The sequence below is a fragment of the Delphinapterus leucas genome, chromosome 2, assembly GCF_059928025.1.
Source record: "Delphinapterus leucas isolate spDelLeu-1000000601 "Yukka" chromosome 2, BTC_Dleu_Yukka2, whole genome shotgun sequence".
Classification (NCBI taxonomy): Eukaryota; Metazoa; Chordata; class Mammalia; order Artiodactyla; family Monodontidae; genus Delphinapterus; species Delphinapterus leucas.
In genome coordinates this window covers 16142622-16165644 of record NC_143130.1, presented here as the reverse complement: position 1 = coordinate 16165644, position 23023 = coordinate 16142622, and the positions used below count along the sequence as shown (strand labels likewise).

General features: G+C 38.6%; 2 protein-coding genes and 1 non-coding gene across 9 annotated transcripts in view; 1 reads left to right on the top strand and 2 right to left on the bottom strand.

The window, feature by feature from the left end:
- Positions 1 to 12434, bottom strand: part of CCDC7 (coiled-coil domain containing 7) — a 326255-nt gene extending 313821 nt beyond the window's left edge. For all 4 annotated transcript variants that reach the window (XM_089906460.1, XM_089906462.1, XM_089906463.1 and 1 more), the window contains exons 1-2: positions 3977 to 12434; positions 2726 to 2818 (exon numbers count right to left, since the gene is read on the bottom strand). In XM_089906460.1, the coding sequence (XP_089762586.1) occupies positions 2726 to 2818; positions 3977 to 4255 (372 nt within the window). In that variant the 5' untranslated portion in view covers positions 4256 to 12434. The remainder of the gene's footprint in view (positions 1 to 2725; positions 2819 to 3976) is intronic.
- LOC149749954 (Nuclear RNase P) lies at positions 12252 to 12592 on the bottom strand. The gene has a single exon (XR_016392313.1).
- Positions 12593 to 14325: 1733 nt separating this feature from the next.
- The window catches only part of ARL5B (ARF like GTPase 5B), a 28432-nt gene continuing 19734 nt past the window's right edge, over positions 14326 to 23023 (top strand). Inside the window, exons 1-2 of one of the 4 annotated variants that reach the window (XM_089906468.1) lie at positions 14326 to 14668; positions 21886 to 21923. Coding sequence is in view for 1 of the 4 variants with exons in the window: in XM_022580457.2 (XP_022436165.1) it covers positions 14620 to 14668 (49 nt within the window). In the remaining 3 variants the exon portion in view is untranslated. Of the gene's footprint in view, positions 21924 to 23023 lie in introns of all 4 variants that reach the window. The other 3 variants (XM_089906467.1, XM_022580457.2, XM_089906466.1) reach the window with 3 other exon arrangements.

Here is a 23023-nt window from a genome sequence, read left to right as displayed (position 1 = left end):
AAACTATAAGATGCTAATGAAAGAAACTGAAGGTGACACAAACAGATGGAAAGATATACTGTGTTCTTGGATTGGAAGACTCAATAGTGTTGAAATGACCATACTACCCAAGGCAATCTATGCTTTCAATGCAATTCCTATCAAATTACCAATGCCATTCTTCACAGAACTAGAGCAAAAAAATTTAAAAATCTGTATAGAAACAAAAAAGACCCCGAAGAGCCAAAACAATCCTGAGAAAGAAGAATGGAGCTTGAGAAATCACTCTCCCTGACTTCAGACTATACTATAAACCTACAGTAATCAAAACAGTATGGTACTGGCACAAAAAGAGACATATAGATTAATGGACCAGGACAGAAAGCCCAGAAATAAACCCAAGCACATATGGTCAAATAATATACAACAAAGGAGGCAAGAATATACAATGGAGAAAAGACAGCCTCTTCAATAAGTGGTGCTGGGAAAACTGGACAGCTACATGTGAAAGGATGAAATTAGAACACTCCCTAACACCGTAACACAAAAATAAACTCAAAATGGATTAAAGACCTAAATGTAAAGGCAGACATTATAAAACTCTAGAGGAAAATACAGGCAGAACACACTTTGACATAAAACATAGCAATAATTTTTTGGATCCCTCTCCTAGAGTAAAGGAAACAAAAACAAAACTAAACAAATGGGACATAATTAAACTTAAAAGCTTTCACACAGTAAAGGAAACCATCAACAAAACAAACTTACAGACTGGGAGAAAATATTTGCAAATGATGCTACCAACAAGGGATTAATTTCCAAAATTCACAAACAGCTCATGTGGCTTAATATCAGAAAAACAAACAACCCAATCAAAAAATGGGCTGAAAACCTAAATAGACATTTCTCCAAAGAAGACATACAGATAGGCATATGAAAAAGAAGACATACAGGCACATGAAAATATACTCAATATCGCTAACTATTAGAGAAACACAAATCAAAACTATAATGAGATATCACCTCACACTAGTCAGAATGGACATCATTAAAAAGTCTACAGACAACATTTGCTGGCGAGGTTGTGGAGCAAAAGAAACCCCCCTACCTTGTTGGTGGAAATGTAAATTGGTGCAGCCACCATGGAGAACAGTATGGAGTTTCCTCAAAAAACTAAAAATAGAGTTACCATATGATACGGCAATCCCACTCCTGGGCATATGTCCAGAGAAAACTCTTAATTCAAAAAGATATGTGGGGGCTTCCCTGGTGGCGCAGTGGTTGAGAGTCCACCTGCCGATGCAGGGGACACGGGTTCGTGCCCCAGTCCGGGAAGATCCCACATGCCGCGAAGCGGCTAGGCCCGTGAGCCATGGCCGCTGAGCCTGCGCGTCCGGAGCCTGTGCTCCGCAACGGGAGAGGCCACAACAGTGAGAGGCCCGCGTACCGAAAAAAAAAAAAAAAAGATATGTGGGGTGGGGACTTCCCTGGCAATCCAGTGGTTAAGAATCCATGCTCCCATTGCAGAGGGCACAGGTTCGGTCCCTGGTCAGGGAATTAAGATCCCACAAGCAGCACGGCACATCCAAAAAAAAAAAAAAGAGAAAGAGAGAGACAAGGAAATAAAAACATTCAGATTGGACAAGAAGAAGTAAAACTGTCCTTATTTGAAGATGACATAACTGTCTATGTATAAAACCCCAAAACATCTACAGAAAGATTCCTAGAATAAAGAAGTACATTGAACAAGGTTGCAAGATGTATGATCAACACACGAAAATCAATCATATTTCTATATACTAATAACAAACAGGTGGAAACTGAAATTAAAAATATAATGCCATTAAAAATCATTCCAAAAAACATGAAATATTAATGTATAAATCTGAAAAACAATATACAGGATCTTTATGATGAAAATTACAGAATGCTGAAGAAAGAAATCAAACAGGACAATGAAATCAATCAAATATATGGAGAAACATACTATGTTTATGGTTTGAAAGACCCAACATAGGTATTTTATTACATGAAGCCAAACTCAATCCATAACTAAAATGACCAACGAGTACAGTGTATTATAGTCGACTATTAAGAAATATGTAAAAATAATTCGTCTCATCAATAGACTGAAGGTGAAGCACATAATCACCTTAATAGTTATATCATTTCAATATACACAACACAGACATTTACTAAAACTCAGTAATCTTTTCAATGTTGGGGGTTTTTTATTTAGCAAACCATAAATAGAAGAATACTTTCTTAACATAATAAAGAATATACATTGCAAACCAACAGCCAACCACAAGCTTACATATTAAACAAGAGATGCATTAGCATCAAAAGTAGGCTCAAGATATAGATATGCGGTGGTGTGATGATTTGGGAGATTGGGATTGACATGTATACACTGATGTGTATAAAATGGATGACTAACAAGAATAAAAAATAATAATAATAAATAAATAAAATGTTTAAGAACATATACAAATGCATGAAAACAAATTTAAAATTGAAATCCAATAAATACTTCAGTAATAAAAAAAAAGATATAGACATGCCTTAATTAAACTTTAAGATAAGTGTTGGCAGAGAATGGAAAAATCAGTACACTACTTTCAAGTTTCCTAGGAGGATCATTTTCATGGATGGGGGATTCATCTGAGAACATATACAGACTCTAAAAGAAAATCTTAGCCCTTTTCAGCATTAATGTCTCTACATTAGCATTACATATACTTACAGGAAAGGTTAATCCTTCATGTTCAGGTTTCACAACTGGTTCTTCTCCACTTGGAATGCTAAATCCATAGGTTTCTTCCAAAGTAGAAACAACCTATGAGAAAAATCAAAGCAAATTATGTACTTATATAGGGTAAAAATATTACATTAAATCTAAAAAGATATTTAATCAACTATGTCAGAACCATTTTAGCAGTAAGACTTACTTCTACCAGTACCATAAACTTAAATTTTCCATCTCATGCCCCACCTCGTATCATCCTGAAGAAGGAGTATGAGCAATAGGCCTTGATCCCTCCCTAGCAATGAAGATAGGCCCTATGACTCTTCCATTTCTGTGTTGAAGGGAGTCTATGAACAGCTGAAGCATCAACTCTACTTACCATCAAAGTTTACCTCAAAATCTAATTGACTTGGCTTTCCTCTTTGAAGAGAGTGGGGAAAATAGGGAGATAGAGACCAGAAAGCAATACATTTTTAAAGGAAATTCTCTGAGCTAACCCCCTGAACTTTGGGCAAACTTGTATTTTGGAAGTTTGATGAACTATATTTTTTTTGTATATTTGTGCTATTCCTCATTGTTCTCACTTGGTATTTGGTACATTTACAACTCAATTCTGGATCACTGTGCAAGGAACTCAGAAAAAAGGAAGATATTTTTTCCCCAACACTAACAGCTAGAGTTTCTAAAGTGCAGAGAAGAGCTACAGAGCAGGCATGAGACTGAGAAAAGCCTATCCTTAGAAAGATCTGCTTGTGTCTCAGAACTTGGATTTCAGGAGGGTTCCCACTATTCATTGACTGATGACAGTGGCTCACTGTCCCTAAACTCATTGTACCAACTATATGATTTATGCTGAACACATGCTTTCCTTCAGGGAGTCTGGAATTTTGGTACATGCTAGGCAGACAGTCCTTAGGTGACCAATCTCCAATAAAACCCTGGGCACTGAATCTCTAGTGAACTCCTCTGGTAGGTATTTCACATGTGCTGTAACAACTTGTTGAAGGAATTAAGCAAGTCCTGTGTGACTCTAAAGGGAAAGAAATCTTGGAAACTTGCACCTGGTTTCCTCGAGACTTCACCCCATGTGCCTTTTCCTTTTGCTGATTTTGCTTTTAATCCTTTCACTATAATATATCTTGGCCATCAATATGACTATATACTGAGTCCAGTGAGTCCTCAAAGGAAATCACTAAACCTGACGATGGTCATGGGGACCCCCAACCCAGGCACCAACAAGTATCTTACCATCTTCAGATGTTTGGTAATTTTCCTGATCAATTCATCTTCTGCTATTAACTCCTTTGTCTTACTTGATGGAATGGGCAAAGCATACCTTATGATGGATTCCCCTGTTGGTGGAGATCTTAAGACCACTGGTTCAAGTTTATCACGTACTAATTTTGCACTACGTTTTTCCTTTGGTTTAGGTGACAATGGTGAATTAAATACTCCTTTTTTATATGTTAATTCTGGAACATTTGCCAATTTACTACTAGATGCCAACAGATGCTTTACTGGCTTCATTTTGTTATTTACTTAGCTTCTGAATTATAGATGAAAAAATTTTATTCCTCCCTGTAAATAAAACATTAAGATTTCAGATTAAAAATGATGGCAGATTAAAAAGAATGAAATAATGCCATTTGCAGCAACGTGAATGGACCTGGAGATTATCATACTAAGTGAAGCAAGTCAGACAGAGAAAGACAAATATCATATGATATCGCTTATATGGGGAAACTATTATTTTTAAAAAGATACAAATGAACTTATTTACAAGACAGAAACAGACTCCTAGACTTAGAATAACAAACTTATGGTTACCAAAGGGGAAAGGTGGGCGGGGGGGAGGGTAGATAAATTTTGGGATTCACATATACACACTACTATATTTAAAATAGATAACCAGGGACTTCCCTGGTGGTCCAGTGGGTAAGACTCCGTGCTCCTAATGCAGGGGGCCTGGGTTCGATCCCTGGTGGGGGAACTAGATCCCACATGCATGCCGCAACTAAGAGTTCGCATGCCACAACTAAGAAGTCTGCATGCCACAACTAAAGATCCCGCATGCGGCAACTAAGCCCCAGTGCAGCCAAAATAAATGAATAAGTAAAAGAGATAGCCAACAAGAACCTACTGTATAGCAAAGGGAACTCTACTCAATATTCTGTAATAACCTAAATGGGAAAAGAATCTGAAAAAGAATAGATATATGTACATAAAACTGAATCACTGTGGTGTACACCTGAAACTAACACAACATTGTAAATCAACTATACTTCAATATAAAATAAAAATTTTAAAAAAGAAAAAAAAATGATAGCCAGACTATCAATTGCCATGAAGATGGTGAATCCCAAAATCAACTCTGAAGAAATTACAAAATGGAGAGGGAAACATTCCTAACAACAAAGAAAAAAAGAACAAACCTATGAGAAACCCCTAGACGTGTGATTTATGTGTGGGCATTCAGGACAGGAGCTGAAGGGAGGGAAGAAGACAGTGGCAGTAGTGAAAGAACGTATTTAGAAAACTTTAAAATTTTATTTTTACCTTTCCCCACCATTCTTGAGCTAACATAGGCCCTTTATATATACCACTATTTCCATAGGCAGTAATGGCCTATTATTTGCTGATCCCAGGGTATCAGCAGAGTAATACCAGGGCAGCACCAATGTCATGCTAGAATAAGGAAGTATAGACTGGGTAGGACTTATTAAGCTTTCATTCTCCTACTTCTCTCTTTCCAAAGCTGATTAAGACTCAGAACAATTCCTCCTCCCATGGGAATTGTCTGATAGACTGGCAAAATTAAGATAGAATAGCATTGGTTCTCTGTTGTCTGCAGTGCTCCACACATAGACTAGTCCCATTGTTGTGGGTTGAACTGTGTCCCCCAAATAGATATGTTCAAGTCCTAACCCCTGGTACCTGGGAATATGACCGTATTTGAAAATACAGTCTTTGCAGATGTGATCAAGTTAAAATGAGGTCATATTGGAATAGGGTGGGCCCTAAATCCAATGACTGGCGTCATTATAAGAAAGCCATGTGATAACACTTGTACACAGACGTACAGGGAAGAAGGCCACGAAATGACAAGGGCAGAGATTGGAGGGGTGCAGCTGCAAACCAAGGAATGGTAAGGATTGCCAGCACCCACCAGAAGCTGGGAAAAACCTTCAGGGGGAGCACAGCCCTACCAACACCTTGATTTCAGACTCCTAGACTCCAGAATTGTTAGATAATAAATTTCTCTCACAATAAATTGTTTTAGGCCACCCTTTTTGTGGTACGTTGTTACGGCAGCCCTAGGAAACTAATTTGCTGATTGAAATGATTCAGTAGAAAGCAAAAAGTATGACTGGGAGAGAGGGAATTGCTGTGATGATACCCTTGAGTAAACAAGAAGAAATGGGTTTTAAGGCACGAATGGGCCAACTCACTTTAGACAGGAACAGGGAAACTTTACCTAAGGCAGCAGACAGGAAGGCAGAGATGTGGGGTACTTCAAGAAACCAACAGAAAAGGATGGGGCACTCACCAGGTGCTAGAAAACGGCCTAATAAATGGATCCATGAAAGTTCACAGAAACTTAAAAAAAAAAAAAGTTACATGCAGTGAACACTTACTAAAAAATACTTAAGGATTTTACACATTTGCTCCATTTAACTCTCCTAACAATGCCAGGAGGTGAATACTCTATCACCATAAAATTACCCAAGTTTATCAGTCACTTTCCACCACGAAGACAAACGTTTTCTGGTTTCCCTTCAAGGATTAGCTTGATATCCATTTCAAGCCCTTTAACGACACATTATAGAAAACTGTGGGGGTGGGAGGCATAGGGTTTACGGTCCTTAAATTCTCCATCAAGACAAGAGAAGCTCAGCCGCAGCTGAGACAGTCACGCGGGGGGCGGGGGTGCGGAATGAAGAGAGAAGCAAGGATGCTTTGGCCAGGGAATCTGTGAACACGCTCACAGCTGACGAGGTAAGTCCCCCACCACTCGGTATACCTGCCGAGGCTGCTGGCAGTCAGGCTACTGGGTGGTTTGGCCCTGGCGAGGCTGGCTCTAAGGTGAAAACGCTGGAAATTCTGAGCCTCCCAGACTTCCTTCAAGACGGAAGCCTGCAAATCCTGCAGACTCCAGCCCTGCTGCTTTACAAACGGACATTTGTGCCGCCAGAAAACGCCGGGCTTCACCGTCCCCGGGCGGCCGCAGCGAGGATAAGACGCCAGCCGCCGGACGGCCGTTGATGCCACGTCACGACGCCGACGTCCTACGTCAGACGCCGCGGGCGGGAGCCGCCCACCCCACGCGCGCGGGGAGAGGGGCGAGGGCTTCCGGCAACGGCGGGGCCTTCGAGGGGCTGCGCGCCTCCACCGCGCCCTCGGTATCCTATGCGATTACTTCCAGACGCCTCACACGCGGAGATGCTTACAGGCTTTTGGCCTCGAGAAATAACGTCCCGTTTAGTGCTATAAGAGCTTGGGCTACACCGACAAAGCCTGAGCCCCAGGCCCTCCTCTGACACCGTCTAAATGTTTCACTGCGAGGTGTTGTGGAGTCAAAATTTTTTTTTTTAGACTATTAAATATTTTGTTGTTGTCGAACTATATTTGATTTACAATGTGTTAATTTCTGGTGTACAACAAAGTGATTCAGGTACATATGTTAAATACCATGTCGTACCATGAACATGTACCGCTTACATTATTCTTCGAGGGATAATAGGAAGATTTCTGCTTCCAACCAAAATGGTGTAACAGGGACTGGGTTTATCCTCCTAGCTCACCAACTAAAAAATCAGACAAAATATAAGAAACAATGAATTTCAAGATATTGGCTATCAGGCAATTAATGACAGTGATCCCTGGGTAACAGGAAACAAACAAGATGAGCCCTGTGATTTCCTAAACTTACTTTCTGAAGAGAGGAGTTTCCAAATCATAATGCAAAGAGGGGGGAACCCAGGGAGACCCCAGAAGTCTCCCTGAGTTGAAGAAAAGATGTCCAGTAAGGCCAAGGAAATTCGAGTTAAGAGGAGGGAATACTAAAGAAGAGATTGAAAAAGAGTGAGAGACCTCCATAAATTCTCAGAGGGACCCCCTTCAAGTCCACAGCGGATTAATGTCACCGTATGCATGTATGGGCACATACATGCTAGGCTAGGGAAAGAGCCACCTAAAAGCATCAAAGGGTACAATACTCACAGCTCACAAAGAGCTGGAAATATTTTATATTCTCACCAGCTAGAGTGAAAAGCTTTATAATTTATGGGTACTCCCTAAGTACTCACAAGGATTTTGCCACAGGAGGTGGTCAAAACTAGTTTTACACTAAACACTTCTCTGGACCTGACAAATGAATCTTCAAAGTAATACCTGAAAGAATCAAACATTTCCAATAACTTGACTGAGACCCAGAACAGAGCTCAAGAATATTTTATACGCATATCAAAACATCCAGCACCCAACAAGGTAAAAATCACACCGTCAAGTATCCAATCAAAAGTTGCAGGGGGGGCTTCCCTGGTGGCGCAGTGGTTGAGAATCTGCCTGCTAATGCAGGGGACACGGGTTCGAGCCCTGGTCTGGGAAGATCCCACATGCTGCAGAGCAACTAGGCCCGTGAGCCACAACTACTGAGCCTGTGCGTCTGGAGCCTGTGCTCCGCAACAAGAGAGGCCGCAATAGTGAGAGGCCAGCGCACCGCGATGGAGTGGACCCCGCTTGCCACAACTAGAGAAAGCCCTCGCACAGAAACGAAGACCCAACACAGCAAAAAAAAAAAAAAAAAAAAAAAAAAGTTGCAGGGGAATTCCCTGGCAGTCCAGTGGTTAGGACTCTGCACTTCCACTGCAGGGGACACAGGTTCGATCCCTGGTCTGGGAAGTAAGATCCCACATGCTGTGCAGCACAACCAAAAAAATAAAAAGTTGCAAATCATGCAAAGAAAGGGGAAAATACAATATACTAATGTAATGGGATAAAAATCAATCAGTCAAAATGACCCCAGTCATGACAGATGATAGCATTGGTAGACAGGACAAAAAAATTACTACAACTGTATTCCATATATTCAAGAATCTAGAGGAAAGACTGAACATGTTAAGTGGAGACATAGAAGATATGACAGCACTCAAATCAACGTTCCAGAAATGAAAATGTCTGAGAAGAAAAAATGCACTGGCTAAGAGAAACAGTAAGTTAGCAATCACAGAAGAAAAGATTCATGAACCTAATAGTAAAGAGAAACCACCCAGAAAGAAAGATACAGAAAAGATTCTGTGGGGGGGAAAAATTCAGGATTTCTGTGAGCCATAGAACAACTTCAAATGACATAATATACATGCATGTGGGTTCCTAACTATTTTTCTAAGTATGATGAAATGTATAACTCCACAGATCTGAGAGGCTCAGTGAACACCAAGCACAGGAAGCATGACACATCATAATCAAATTGCTTAAAAGCAGTGAAAAAAAGAAAATCTTTAAATAAACCGTAAGGATAAAAAGGCACATTACAAAAATAAAGACAAAGATGACCACAGAGTTTTTTTCCAAAACAGTACAAGACAACGTTATGCTAAGTGAGATAAGCCAGATAGACAGAGACAAGTATTGTACGGTATCATTTACATATAGAATCTAAAAAAGTCAAACTTTTAAAGAAACAGTAAAATCATGGTTACCAGAGGATAGGGGAATAGTTTGATGCTGTTTAAGGGTACAAACTTAGTAGTAGATAAGCCATAGAGATCTAATGCACAGTATAATGAATACAGACAATAATATTATGATTATATAACATGATAGAGGTGCTAAATATTGCCACAGTGGCAATTATGTTACAATATATAAATGTTTCAAAACTTTATTTATTTACTTTTTTGGCCTTTCCCCACGTCTTATGGGATCTTAGTTCCCAGACCAGGGATTGGACCCAAGCCCTAGCAGTGAGAGCACAGAGTCCTAACCACTGGACCGCAAGGCAATTCCCTCAAAAATTTTAAAATGCAATACTGGAGACGACAGCGCAACATTATTAAAGTACTGAAAGAAAAAAATGGTTAATCTAGAATTCTTTAGCCAGAATAATTATCTTTCAGAAAACGAGGTGAAACAGAGAATTTGTCAGACACACAAAAGCTGAAAGAATTAATCAACAGCATACCTGCACTAAATAAATATTGAAGGAAGTCTTTCAACCAGAAGAATGATACCAGTTGCAAATCTAGATCTGTCAAAGAATTGAAGAGCACTAAAAATGGAAACTATGTGAGTATACATAAAGATATTTTTCTTATTTAAATCCTCAAAGGTAATTGTTTAAAGAAAAATCAGTAACAATGTGATGAAGGATTTTGAACATAGGTGAAAGTAAAATGTATAACAATAATAGCACAAAAGCCAATTGGGAGAAATGGAAATATAACATTGTAAAGTTCTTATTCTATATGTGAACTGTTATAATACCCCTTGAAAGCAGTCTGTGATGTAGGCTGGATAATGGCCCCCAAAGATAAAAGTCTTAAACTCTAGAGCCTGTGAACATTCATTACCTTTTACGGCAAAGACTCAGCAGATGTGATTAAGGATTTTGATATGAGGAGATCTGAGATAATCTGGGCGTCACAAGTGTCCTTATAAGAAAGAGGCAGAGGGGGACTTCCCTGGCGGTCCAGTGGTTAAGACTCCAGGCTTCCACTGTAGGGGGCACGGGTTTGATCCCTGTTCAGGGAACTAAGATCCTGCGTGGCACAGCCAGAAAAAAAAAAAGAGGCAGAGGGAGATTTGACGTAGAAAAAGAGAATGCAGTATTACCAGGGAGGCAAAAGACGGGAGTGACATGGTCATAAGTCAAGGAATGTCAGCAGCCACCAGGAGCTGGAAGAGGAAAGAAGCAAATTCCCTTCTAGAGCTTCTGGAGGGAGTGTAACCCTGCCAACACTTTGACTTTAGCTCAATGAAATATTTCACATTTCATGAGAGAATATATTTATTTTGTTTTAAGCCACCAAGTAATAATTTGTAACAGAAGTCATAAGAAACTAATACATGTAATAAGTTAAAGATGTATGCTCTAAAACCTAAAGTGAACCATAAAACGGAAAAGAGTTGTAGCCAGTGACTCAAAAATAAAAAGGAGCTAAAATGGAATTTTAAAGATATCCATGGGAGGTGAAGAAGCTGGGGCCATTTGCTTCTATTTCCAATACACAGAAGTACGATTAAGAGAATAGCAATCAAACTGCAATCAAAGCTGTGTATCAGATAGCAACCCAGGAATCAGTTAAATTCAAGGATCTTGCAATAGTTTGGGAGAGCTGCACTAAGGCATTTTCCTCTGTGAGGAAGAGTCTTGGAGCTGTTCTAAAAGACAAAAGAATATTAATGTCCCTTCATTTCCCTGTACTTCCCAGTGTTTAAGGTGCTCCCTCCCCAGGTGCTTGTTTTTTCTATCCTTCCATTGCCACAAAATAAATGTGTCCCATTCCAGGAACTAAAACTATTGATATTTCTTTCCAATGATACTTTACTTTCACCCAAACTTTTCATCTGGAAGAATCAGTCAGGAGCAAGAGGGACAAGAGGATTTTCATAAAACTTATAAAGACCCATTATGTCCCCATCTTTCAGCCTGTGGGGGCCAGTACAGGGGAGAGTATAGGTGCAACGCAGGGCAATAAGTGCCCCAATGCTATACAGTGCTTCACCTGCGATTTCCCATGTGATTTTCTCTATCTCAGGAACTTTCACTAAGAGGGCCAGAGAGTGCCTTTACGGTCAAAACCCACTTCAAGAAAACTCTGACTTTTTACTGTCATCTCTGAAAGGATATAAGATTGGCTTGATAGAATTCAGAAGAAGTTGAGCTGTAAGAGGGCCAAGCTATTCCCATCCCTCCTTAACAAATGTGTGTGCCTTCCCCTTATCTCCCAAGCTAACCAGCCAAAGTTCTATAGATTTGCAAGATTTCTGCCCACAGCAGACATAAATTTCCCTCTTTTTGCATTTAGCATTGGTGAGTGTCTCTGTAATTGTTGTATGAAAAGGATCAGAACTTTCCTCTAACCCACGGTGGATCTTAGCATTGGTTGTTATCATCGGATGGGTGTGAGGCTGACCATCAGATCGACCCTCTAGCCCTCACCCCAAGGAGATAACAAGAATCAAGTCATGAACCTGCCTCCCAGCACTCAGCCTGCAGCCATCTCCCTAATTCCTCCTCAGTGACAGAGAATGGAGTGGAGGATTATTTATTGCTGGATTGAATAATATGGCTGTTATTAAATCCAAGGACTTCCCTCAAATCATGTTAAGTGAACTAAATGGACTGTGGAGAGGCTCTTGTATTTCCTGTTCCAGGAAGCCATGTTGTGTCAGTATTCCATCTTCGTCACTGAAACTGTCAAGAACTGTGAAGGGTCTACAGTTTTCCTTATTTGTTAGAAAACAAGTCAGCCTACCACAGTATCATAGACACTGGCAGAAGATATGAGACTCCTGGGCCAGAGACAAAGAACAGTTTATTAATCACAGCAATAGCAGCAGCCAGAGTAACAACATTTGTGCTGGTTCCCGAAGACCTGACTCCTGTAGAGCAAAGCAACAGTGGCCAGCTGATGCCTGTAGACTCAGTGAGCTGGGTTCCTTGAGAGGAGCCCTGTTTAGCAAACTCTGATCTTCCGCCCCCCCCCCCACCCCCCCCCCGCCCCGGGAACTCACCTCCCTGAAGCTCAAGGAGGGCCCTGTTGGGGCCGATTTTGGCCCTAGTCTCACACCTTCCCATGAGCCATGGGGTAGAGTGACTAAACCCACTCAGCTCACGGCCCCACCCACGAGCTTCCCTCCACCCTATCCTTAATCTTTTCTGAAAACGCTGCTAGCAAACCTTCTCATCCTTTTTCCGGTGGGAGACATTGTCTTTATTATCATGACCAGCCAATAAATCCATCCTCTGCCCCAGAGAGATTCTCAAAACTATTTGCTATACAAATATCCTTGAAAAGATAGTCCAGAACAAAAAGGTATCAGAAGATAATCAGAAACATGAAAAGACTCATGGAGAATTCTAAAGACACAGTGAACATTCCATGCGTGCACGCAATGTTTCTTAGTTAATTGAGTAATAAATTGAATTCAATTCCAGCTGTAGCCAGTTCTTCGAAGTTTTATCTATAGTTTGTAATAGTTCCTTCTGAGGAATATTAGATATACGTAGTTTAAAAAATTTTTTCATTCCCTAGTTGTTTGACTTTTTTTTCTTGAAACTAGGACTAGAAATGTCCCTTTAAGCCTCTATTTACACAAACACAAAATCATTAAATATAAACTTATATATATAATACATATAATTGGCCCATAAATATATGGGCCAATTCATGGTCGTGAATGTTAATTTTCATAGGCTTAGTACATACTTGCCTTTAGTATCAGAATGTTTAGTATCAGAATGTTGAAGCACACTACCTTGCGTATAAGTCTTAAAGGGTCTTTGAACCGTAACACCGGGAGGACGTCATAAGTCATACACTTTTACTTGTACAGGTAACATTATTGGGGTGTTAAAAGGCCACGCTGCCAGGGTTCAAATCTACCACTTGACTTACGTCCATAGTCTTTTCAATTAATATCTCTCCTTCAACTGGTTTCAGGGGAATTTATTAGGTTCCATCCTAGTCTGTGAAGCTTTTAAATTTGTTAAACCCTAACCACGGAAAAGAAGATGGAAACGAAACTATTACGTAGCAAATTGTCTTATATATATGCAGACTTCTTAGTTAACTGAGTAATAAATTGAATTCAATTCCAGGTGCAGCCAGTTATTCCAAGAATTTTCTGAAATTAGTTTACAATAGTTCTTACTAAAGAATATTATATATATATGCATTTTAAAATTCCCTAGTTCAAATTTTTTCGTTGAAATTTCAGTTTCTGTTTTGCACTTTGTAGCTTTTTCTTCTATTTTGTTGACTAGAAAGAGCGATTCCTAGGATTCCATTTTAATTAAAGGAAGTTATTTCCAATCAACACTTCACAAAATACGTTTTCTTATTTTGTGGACTGAGGAATCCAAGAAAATACCGAATAACAGCAAAATTGGGGGACCTTAAGTTAATCACATAGCTGAACTGTGGCTACTGGCATTCCATGGATCGTCTCGCAATCAATTCTATCTAGAACTAAGAATCACGGCAGAACCCCAAGCCTGCTCGCCAGCCTGAACTGGCTGAGAGTTGAGAAAAAACACCCCCCACTTCCGTGCAGCAAACGGCGGCTACTCAGAGTAACTGCAGTCTGTCTCCAGGTTTAGGGGCCAGGGATGCACCTGCTAGACAGCAGAAACTCAAGAAAGGGAACCAGCAACCGCTTCTAAACAGGAGGACGAGATGCTCACCCTGGGAAACTCCGCGACTCCCACGCACACCCCCACCTTCCACCCCTCTGGCAGCTCGGAACTCACCCACCGGAAGTAAAACTGAGGAAACGCCACTTCGAAGGACTGGGCTGACGTAAGCGCGCCGACTTCCGGCCCCGTCCTTCCGGAGATGGGTGGTCCTGGGATCGGGAGGGGAGGCGGAGCGGAGGCGGGGCTTGAGGCTAGTTGAGGCTCTGGTGGGTAGGTGGGTTCAGACCGAAGGGACTACGGGTCGGCGTTGGGCTCAGTGGACTCGAACAAAGGACTCTCGGGCAGGGACTTGGCACGGCGTTTTCTGACGGGTAGCTGAGGGGCCGATCGCGGCTTCTCCGCCAACCAGTGCTGTTGCCGCGTGGTCCCAGTCGGCTTCTCCTTGGTTCCCCACGGCCAGCGCCGCGGTGGGGGGCCCGGCGCAGCGGCACCTGCTGCTGAGGGAACCCCGTGGCCCGCCCAGGTGCTCATGATGGGGCTGATCTTCGCTAAACTGTGGAGCCTCTTCTGTAACCAAGGTGAGAAGGATGGAGCTGCGCAACGGCTCGAATCCGAGGCAGAGGTCTAGCCGCCGAAGGGGACAGCCGAGGGGAGACAGGTTTCTAGGTGGACACAAACGTTCTGAGACTCAGAGAAGTGACTTAGTCGAGGAGGTGGGTAGAAACTCACTATTTTAGGCTGGAAGAAGGTGCAACGTGATGGTTGGGAGAAATGGAATGTCAGAAAAGGGGGCATTTGGTGTCCCTGGATCCAAACCAAGAATTTGGGGATTTTAGAGAAGGAAAGCGGAAAGCACCTAATGATACCCGGAGGCACTTGGAGGGCCTTTTCCATCTCTATTAAGCATCCTAAGTCTTGCCCCAGGATAAGTGTCCACCCAGAAAGCAATCAACTTTTTTTTTTTTTAATTACTAATGATGCTTTGTTTTGCGCCCTGCTCTTTAAGCCAGTGCGCCTTCACGTTCTCTCTGATTTCGCCTGCTTTCCAGGACTCGGGAATGAGTTGTCCTATTGAGATACACCAGTTTCTGGAAATCTTCGTCCTAAACCCTTCATTCCTTTCTTCGATGTTGGAAAACGAAATGCTTTTGGTTCTATGTAGGATATTGCGTATCCGTAATTAGTCTAGAACTGGTTCTGAGACGTCTAAAAGTTGCAAGTCCAAAGGGCCAAGAAGTTGTAAAACCTGTTCTGAGTCATAGTGAATGAGATGTGATGGCTTCTGAAGAGAGAAAATACCCAGATAAAAAGGGCCGGGAATAGGTAAAGTTTTAGGCATTCTTTTAACAGAGTGTTTTCTCAGTAACTGAAACCAGTTTTAAAACTCAAATAGTTTCATTTTGCATTTAATACCCGGGCGTAATAAAAGCCAGTGTTTTATGATGATACCAATTTGTTACTGCTAATGCGGCATTTTTTCTTTGGATTTAAGAAGTTATGAACAGAATGAAATGGTTTTAGTCACTTGTTCCGTAGGTCGATAAGAATACTAAAATAGCCTTTTTCAAAGTTACAAGTTAATAAAGATAGATATATGCATACGCATATACACGTATACGCATATACATGTGTGTGTATAAACGAAATTACTGCAGATAGCACTTATCAAGTGATTTCAAAGTGGCCAGAATTTAACTCCATACATTTTTTTTCCTTATAGATATTATCCATAAATTTAATACATTTTTTTCAGTAGTTTATATTTTCTAATCCTTGTTACATGAATTTACTATGTAAAGCAGCTTTTTAAGACATGTTTAAAAGTATAAAGATTAATAATCACCTGCTTATCTTTTCCCATAGTTTAAGAAATAAAACATTACCAAAGTCGTTGGTTCTCCCTGTGTAACTTGTCCCATTCCCTTTTCTCTCCTCTCTATTACTGTTGTGTATCTTTTTGTTTTTGGTGTTTTTTTAGGCTTTCTTAATCAGACTAGACGGGAATGAAGGATGTAGAGGGAAAATTCGGCAGATGATGAAAGACATTCATGGGCTACCTTTGTAGTCACACAATTGTTTAGTCCTCTTAAATCCCCATTACTGTTGAGAATTTTTCTTTCCCTTTAACTTCCCTGTTGAAAATTTAGAACTACATAGTGGTTATTCTGTCATTTTATTCCCATTTATTCATGCAACTAACATTTAGTCATAGGCCATAACCCAGTCATCAGAGTTAGGCCTAGGAGACGCAAAGGTTAAAAAACAGAAAAGTTAACATATAACTTGCTCTCAAAGTACTCAAGAATCAGTAAATGAGACAGATTGGGGAAAAAAAAGATGTAGCATGGTAAATTATTTCACAGGTATGTATAAAAGCATGGTGATGGTCAACAAGAAGGAAGTGATTAATTTTTTCTCAGGTGGTTCCTGGAAGACTTTACAAAAAAAGGTATACTTGGACTTCAGCGATAAGTAGGTGTTTACAAGGCATGCTATGTTATTCTAGGCAGAAGGACTAATACGCAAATGGGAGAGGAATGAAATAGTTTGGTGCATTGAGGGAAGCTGAAAATAGTTTAGTTTGGCTGTATTTTAGTTTGCCTGTGGGGGAGTTAGAGGAGATGAGGTTGAAGAGGTAGCTAGGAGAACCAGATCACAGAGGGCCTTGCGTGTAGACTAAGACGTTGAACTGCAAGCCATGGGAGCCGAGCCATTAGAGTTTGGTCATGTATGTTGTTTTAAAGCAGGGGAATAATGTGATCAGATTGATACTTTGAGTCCTGTATTTTTACTTTCTGTATGTATCACCTGACAATCTCAGCATTTTCCATTTTTACCACTGTGACACATCTAATCCAGTGATTAGAGTGACACATCTAATCACTCAGTCTTGGTCGCATAGTATGCCCAATGCCCCACCTCAGATCAGTTAAATCAGAATGGGGTGGAGCGCCGTGGGCATCAATGCCAAGATGACTCAAATGTACAGGCAGAGTTGACGACGGCTTATATTACCTTAAATACTCCTTTCCCTTATCTTTCTTCCAACATTTTTCCCTGTAGTATTTTAGAGCACCAAGCATCTTCTTATAAATTTGATACCTTTCTGGGAATAAGTATACTAAAAGCATGTATCCTCTAAATAAAGCTGTTACAAACTACGTTCTTAGTCTCTGTGATTTTGTATTGCTTGATTTTAAGCTAGAAGACTGATTACTTGAATGCACTTATCAATTGAAGGAAATAATTTCAAATCTGATTATCTTTTTAGGCATTATTGTATATATCTTTGTGTTTGTTTATGTGTGTTGTACACGCATACCTCAGAGATATCGTGGGTTCGGTTCCAGACTACCAAAATAAAGCGAATACTGCAATAAAACAAGTCACACAATTTCTTTTGGTTTCCCAATGCATATAAACGTTATGTTTAGGCTATACTGCAGTCTTTAAATGTGCAATAGCATTATGTCTAAAAAACAATGTACATATCTTAATTTAAAAATACTTTATTGCTAAAAATTGCTAATTATCATCTGATAGCGCAGGGTTGCCACAAACCTTCAATTTGTATAAAACGAAATACCTGCGAAGTGCAATAAAGTGAGGTTATGCCTATATAAAATACATACGTGTATATCGATCTTTAGATTCACCTCAGAAGTTGAGCGTTCCTTTTTTTTAAACTTCTTTTTAAACTTTCATAGACCTTGGTCTTTTTCTGTCAGCTATTTCTTGTTTTATCCAGACTTAAGAATGAATGGAATATGATTTTAATTGTAGTTCATTTTCAGAACCAAAAACAATGACATTTTAACTTAATTTCATTATCTCATCATTTCTTTCTCATTGGTGAATTTCATGGTATCATTTTGAGCACTGATATCCAATTTGTATGTCATCGTTATTGTTCTTCACTTCTGATGGCTTACATCTGATGTCTCCTGTTAGTATTCTGCTCTTAATTCTGTTCTTTTTGCTAGTTTCAAACACACCAAACTTAAACTTACCACTGTCTGCTCCCTGTTTTCCAGAACCCACTTTATTCATACCGTCAAATGGTTCAGACTTCTGATCAAATGGCACTCCTCAGAGAGCCCTTTCCTCCCCTGACCACTCTTACCTCCCCAACATTCAGTCTCTATGTTTTAACCCTTTGTTTTTCTGAGTAACGTTTATCACTACCTGTAATCATATGATAAGTTTATTTGTTTACTTGTTGTCTGTTTCAATAGAAATAAACTTCTTGAGGCATGAACTTTGTCTTATTCGCTGTTGTATCCTCATTACAAAAGCTTTTGTTCAATTTTTTGTTTTGTTTTTCAAACATAAAAAGTTTATATTGAAGTAACACATACATATTCTTTTTAAAAAGTTACATAATGCTAAAGTCTGAAAATGATGTGTGTTCGTCAGCTCTCTTTAATCTCTTAACTTTTTTCCCAGCATATACTTCCACATTTCTGGATAATATACGTATGTGGAAATTTTAAACACTGTAATTTTTTTTTTAAGAATTGAGATATAAATCAACATATAACATTATATTTGTTACCCCAATATAGTATTTTGGCTTAATCCACACTCTGTATCTTTTCATTTTTGTGACTATAAAGTTTTGTTACTACTGAGCCACAATGTGCTGTAATTATGTTTCCCTTTTTTCTACAGCTTTTTCCCCCCTAGAGTAAATAATCATATCTCATTGCCTTAGTTTTGCCTTAGTTTTCTTTGTACATTTGGCTAAGTCATTTCGTGCCATCCAAAAGCTCTCTGTACAGTTTACACACATCACACCTATCAGATGATTTATCCTTCCTACCCGCCCTCTCAGTATTCCATCCTGCTCCAAATTGGACCTGTTTTTCCTCTGTGCCCGCCACTCAGCTGTTCTGGACTTGTCCTTGCTATCTATCATTCTAGGAATTTCCTTTGCTTTTCTGCTTTATTAGAACTTAACGTTTTTCTTGCTTTACTCTTACTTTGATGAAGTACATCCTTCAGAAATTTCCTGCAAAGTTGCCCAAAGTGGTCATTTTTTTTGTGATTCCAAATATCTGAAGATATATTGGTCTGTCCTCACTTTTGATTTATAATTGGGCTGGATATAGTTAAGTTGAAAACGTTTCTTTCAGAATTTTGAAGGTACTGTCCTTGTCCTCCAGCTTCCAGTGTTGTTGTTAAGACCAGTATCATTCTTTTCTGATTTTGTCCCTCTCTTTGTAGTAGATATTAGAATTTTCCATTTATCCCTGGTATTTTTAAATTTGAAAGAGGTGTGCCTTGTTGTGTCTTCATTCATTGGACCTTTTCAACACAAAGTTGCACCTTTTTCCATTGTAGGAATTCTTTCCCTCCTTCATCCCTCCCTTCCTCCCTCCCTCCCTTCCTCCCTCCCTCCCTTCCTTTCTTAAATTTAGGATTTCTTCCTCTACTTTTCTGGAAATATTATTGGTCATATGGCACTAAATTGATTATCAATTATCCTTTTCCATTTTTCTGGCTCTTTTTTTTTGGAGTTCTGGGATATTTCCTTTGTCTTCCAATCCTATTGACTATTTTCAGCTATCATAATTCTAATTTATAAAAACTTTTTATTTGCTACATTTTTTTATTCTTGTGGCGTTGCTTCATAATGCTATGTCTTCTAAGTGTCTTAGTTTTTTTGTTTGTTTGTTTCTATTTATTTTTATATTAGCCCTTCACACTGAAAGCTTTCCCCATAGATCTGTTATAAGTAATTCCATGCATGAATATACCACAGTTGTCTATTCATTTGCATCATGATGAGTTATAATATTGTGAAACTGTTAGATTGTTTTCTAAAGTGGTTATACCATTTTTATACTTTCACCAGCAACATTTGAGGCTTCCTTGCCAGTATTTTAATTTTAGCTATTCTGTTGGATGTGTACTGTTATTATCTCATTTTGGTTTTAATTTGCATTTCTGTGATGATTTTGGGGTGTTAAACACTTCTTCATGTGCTAATTGGCCATTTGTATATCTTCCTTTGCAAAATGTTCAAATCCTTTGCCAGTTTTTTTTGGGGGGGGTCAAAAAAGTTATTCTTTATAATTATTTCTATATCCCGGAATTGAGTCTTTTGTCAGATATGTTTTGTGAATATACCCCCATCCCCACCCCTATCCTGTGGCTTCCCTATTCATTTTATTAATAGCGATTTTTGCTGAGTGGACGTTTTTGGTTTTGGTGAAGTCTCAATTTCTCTCTATATTATTTTTCTTTAATGGCTGTTATTTTCTGTGTCCTGTTCCTTTCATCTAGAAGCTTTAGCTTTTATGCTTAGGTCTGTGAGCCATCTCAGATTATTTTGAGGTTATGATGTGAATAGGGGTTGGGCTTCATTATTTTTTTACATGGGTATCTGCTTGTCCCAGTATAATTGACTGAAGACTTTTCTTTACCAGTGAATTACTTTGGAGTCTTTGTTGAAACTCAGATGATTCTTATCTCTAGACTTTCTCTTCTCTTGCAGTGACTTCATGGTAAATTTTAAAGGTGGTGTCAGTCCCATCTTTGTTTTGTTAATCTTTTCAAAGAAAAGATTTTAATTTTCTCTGTTTTCTAATTTACTAATTCTTGTTGTTTATTTCCTTCCATCTGCTTACTTTGAGTTTGCTTTACTCCCCTCCCCCCACCTTCTTAAGGGTTAGCTGGGTGTCATTGTTTTTGTTTCTTTTTCCTTTCATATATAAACATCATTGTTTTTGTTTCTTTTTCCTTTCATATATAAACAGCTGGCTGTAAATGTTCCTCTTAAGTACTGCCTTAGCTTTATTCCGTAGATTTTAATATATTGTATTTCATTCAGTTGGAAACATTTTAAAAATTTTTTCTTTTTAATTTCTTCTTTGAACTATGGCTTATTTATGAGTGTTGTTATAGTTTCCACATACTTTTCTTGATAGATTATTTTTGGTTCCAAATTTAATTCCATTGTGGTCAGAAACATGCTCTGTAAGCTTTCCTTTTTTTCTTCCCCCCAAATTTATTGAGACTTTCTATAGTTCATCTAAATGGTCTGTTTCGGTGCATATACCATTTGCGCTTGAAAAGAATGTGCATTCTGCATTTGTCTGCAATGTTCTATAAATGTTTATTAGGTTAAGGTGGTTGTTAATTTTGTTTAGATATTTTATATCTTTATGTGCATCTCTTATAGAGAGCATATGTTGGGATCTTGTTTATTTTGTCTAGTGTGAAATTCTCTCCCTTTTAATTGGAATGTTTATCCAATTTATTAGTGTGCTTAGATTTATGGCATGGTGAAATATTAAGGTATACTGTTTTACCATTTGTTTTCTGTTTGTCCCATCTGTGTTTGTTTTGTTATTACTCTATTCTTCCTTTCCCACTTTCTTTTGGGTTGACTGTTAATTTTTTTAAGAATTCTGTTTTAATTTATTTATTGACTTTCTAAGCAATTCCTTTTCACATTATTTTTATGGTTCTTCTAGGGATCGCAACATGCGTTCTTACCTTTTTGCAGTCTACTTAGAGTTAATAATGTAACACTTGTAAAGTGTAAGAACCTTGAAACTGTATATGTAATTGCATACTCTCCTCCCTTGTCGTTTATAACCATACAGCTTACATGTTATTTGTATTGTATCTACATATGTTATAAACTGCACAATATGGTGTCATAATTTTTGCCATAGACGATCACATGTTCTTTAAAGTTTTAAGAGAGGGTAAAATTTTCTCTTATATTTACCCACATTACTATTTTTCATGTTTTGAATTTCCGTCTTGTGAATTTCCTTTCAAGCTGAAGAACTCTACCATTTTTGTAGTGTGGTTTTGCAGGTAAATGAATTCTCTTAGTTTTCTTTTATCTGAAAATGTCTTTTTTTCCCTTCATTCCTGAAGTGTATTTTTGCTGAAAATAGCATCTCGGGTTGATTTTTTTTTTTTTTTAACTTCATAGGCCTGTAATTTCTTTATCTGTAAAATATGCAAGGTGGCCCAGGTCAGTAGTTTTGTGCATTTTTGGAGACCTGGGTTCCTCAAAGTTGCCATATAGGTAACACATTTGTTGATGAAGAAGTGGGAGAGAAGGAGTAGATCTCACGTTCTGCAGTCTCTTCTAAGCTATGGTATTTTATGATTCTATAATTAGTATAATATAAGACAGAGTTTTTTATAGCTCTCCTTTTTCTTTCTTTTTGTTCTCTCCAAGAGGCAGACTGCTCCTCGTTGCTGTCCAGGCCTTCAGGTCTCAGGTTGTGACATCACATCCTCTGACATTTTACTGCCTACCTATTGCAATAATGCAAACTTATTTTCTGTAAATGCAGTATTTCAAATTTTAAGTCATCAGATTTGGCATAGGGCATTTTTATTTGTTTAGTTATATAGTTGTTTACATACTCTGTGTTCACATAGGGCTTGTCCTCATTATATAACAATTTTAGTGCAGGTATTATGTATCTAGAAGGTAGCAATCCCTATTTCATGATATTTGGGTGGCTATCTTATATCTCAAAATTAAAAGTTAGTCATTTTGTCATACATTTTAACAATATCCAATTTTAACATGATAAAATAAATGTTAACATATTATTTCACAGTTTATTAACACTGCCAATATTTAGTGCTTCTCTAATGCTTTTCTCATGTGAGTCTGTTTTCATTGTTTGCTATTCTGTACTAAAACTACAAATTCTATTTGTTTGGTATCTGTACTAAAACTACAAACCTAGTTTATAAAAAAATTTTTTTTAATTGGGTAGAGGGAGAAACTTTCTTTTCTTGTTTTTTTTTTCTGCTTATTTTTTTTCAAGTTCCTTTTTCATCATTTTTCTTGTTAGCCATTTAACCTGTATTTGTCTACAAGCAAGTGAGCTTACTAATTTGCTTTGAAGCTTCATCCTGTAAAGGCATGTCTTTATGCCTTCCCTAAAAAA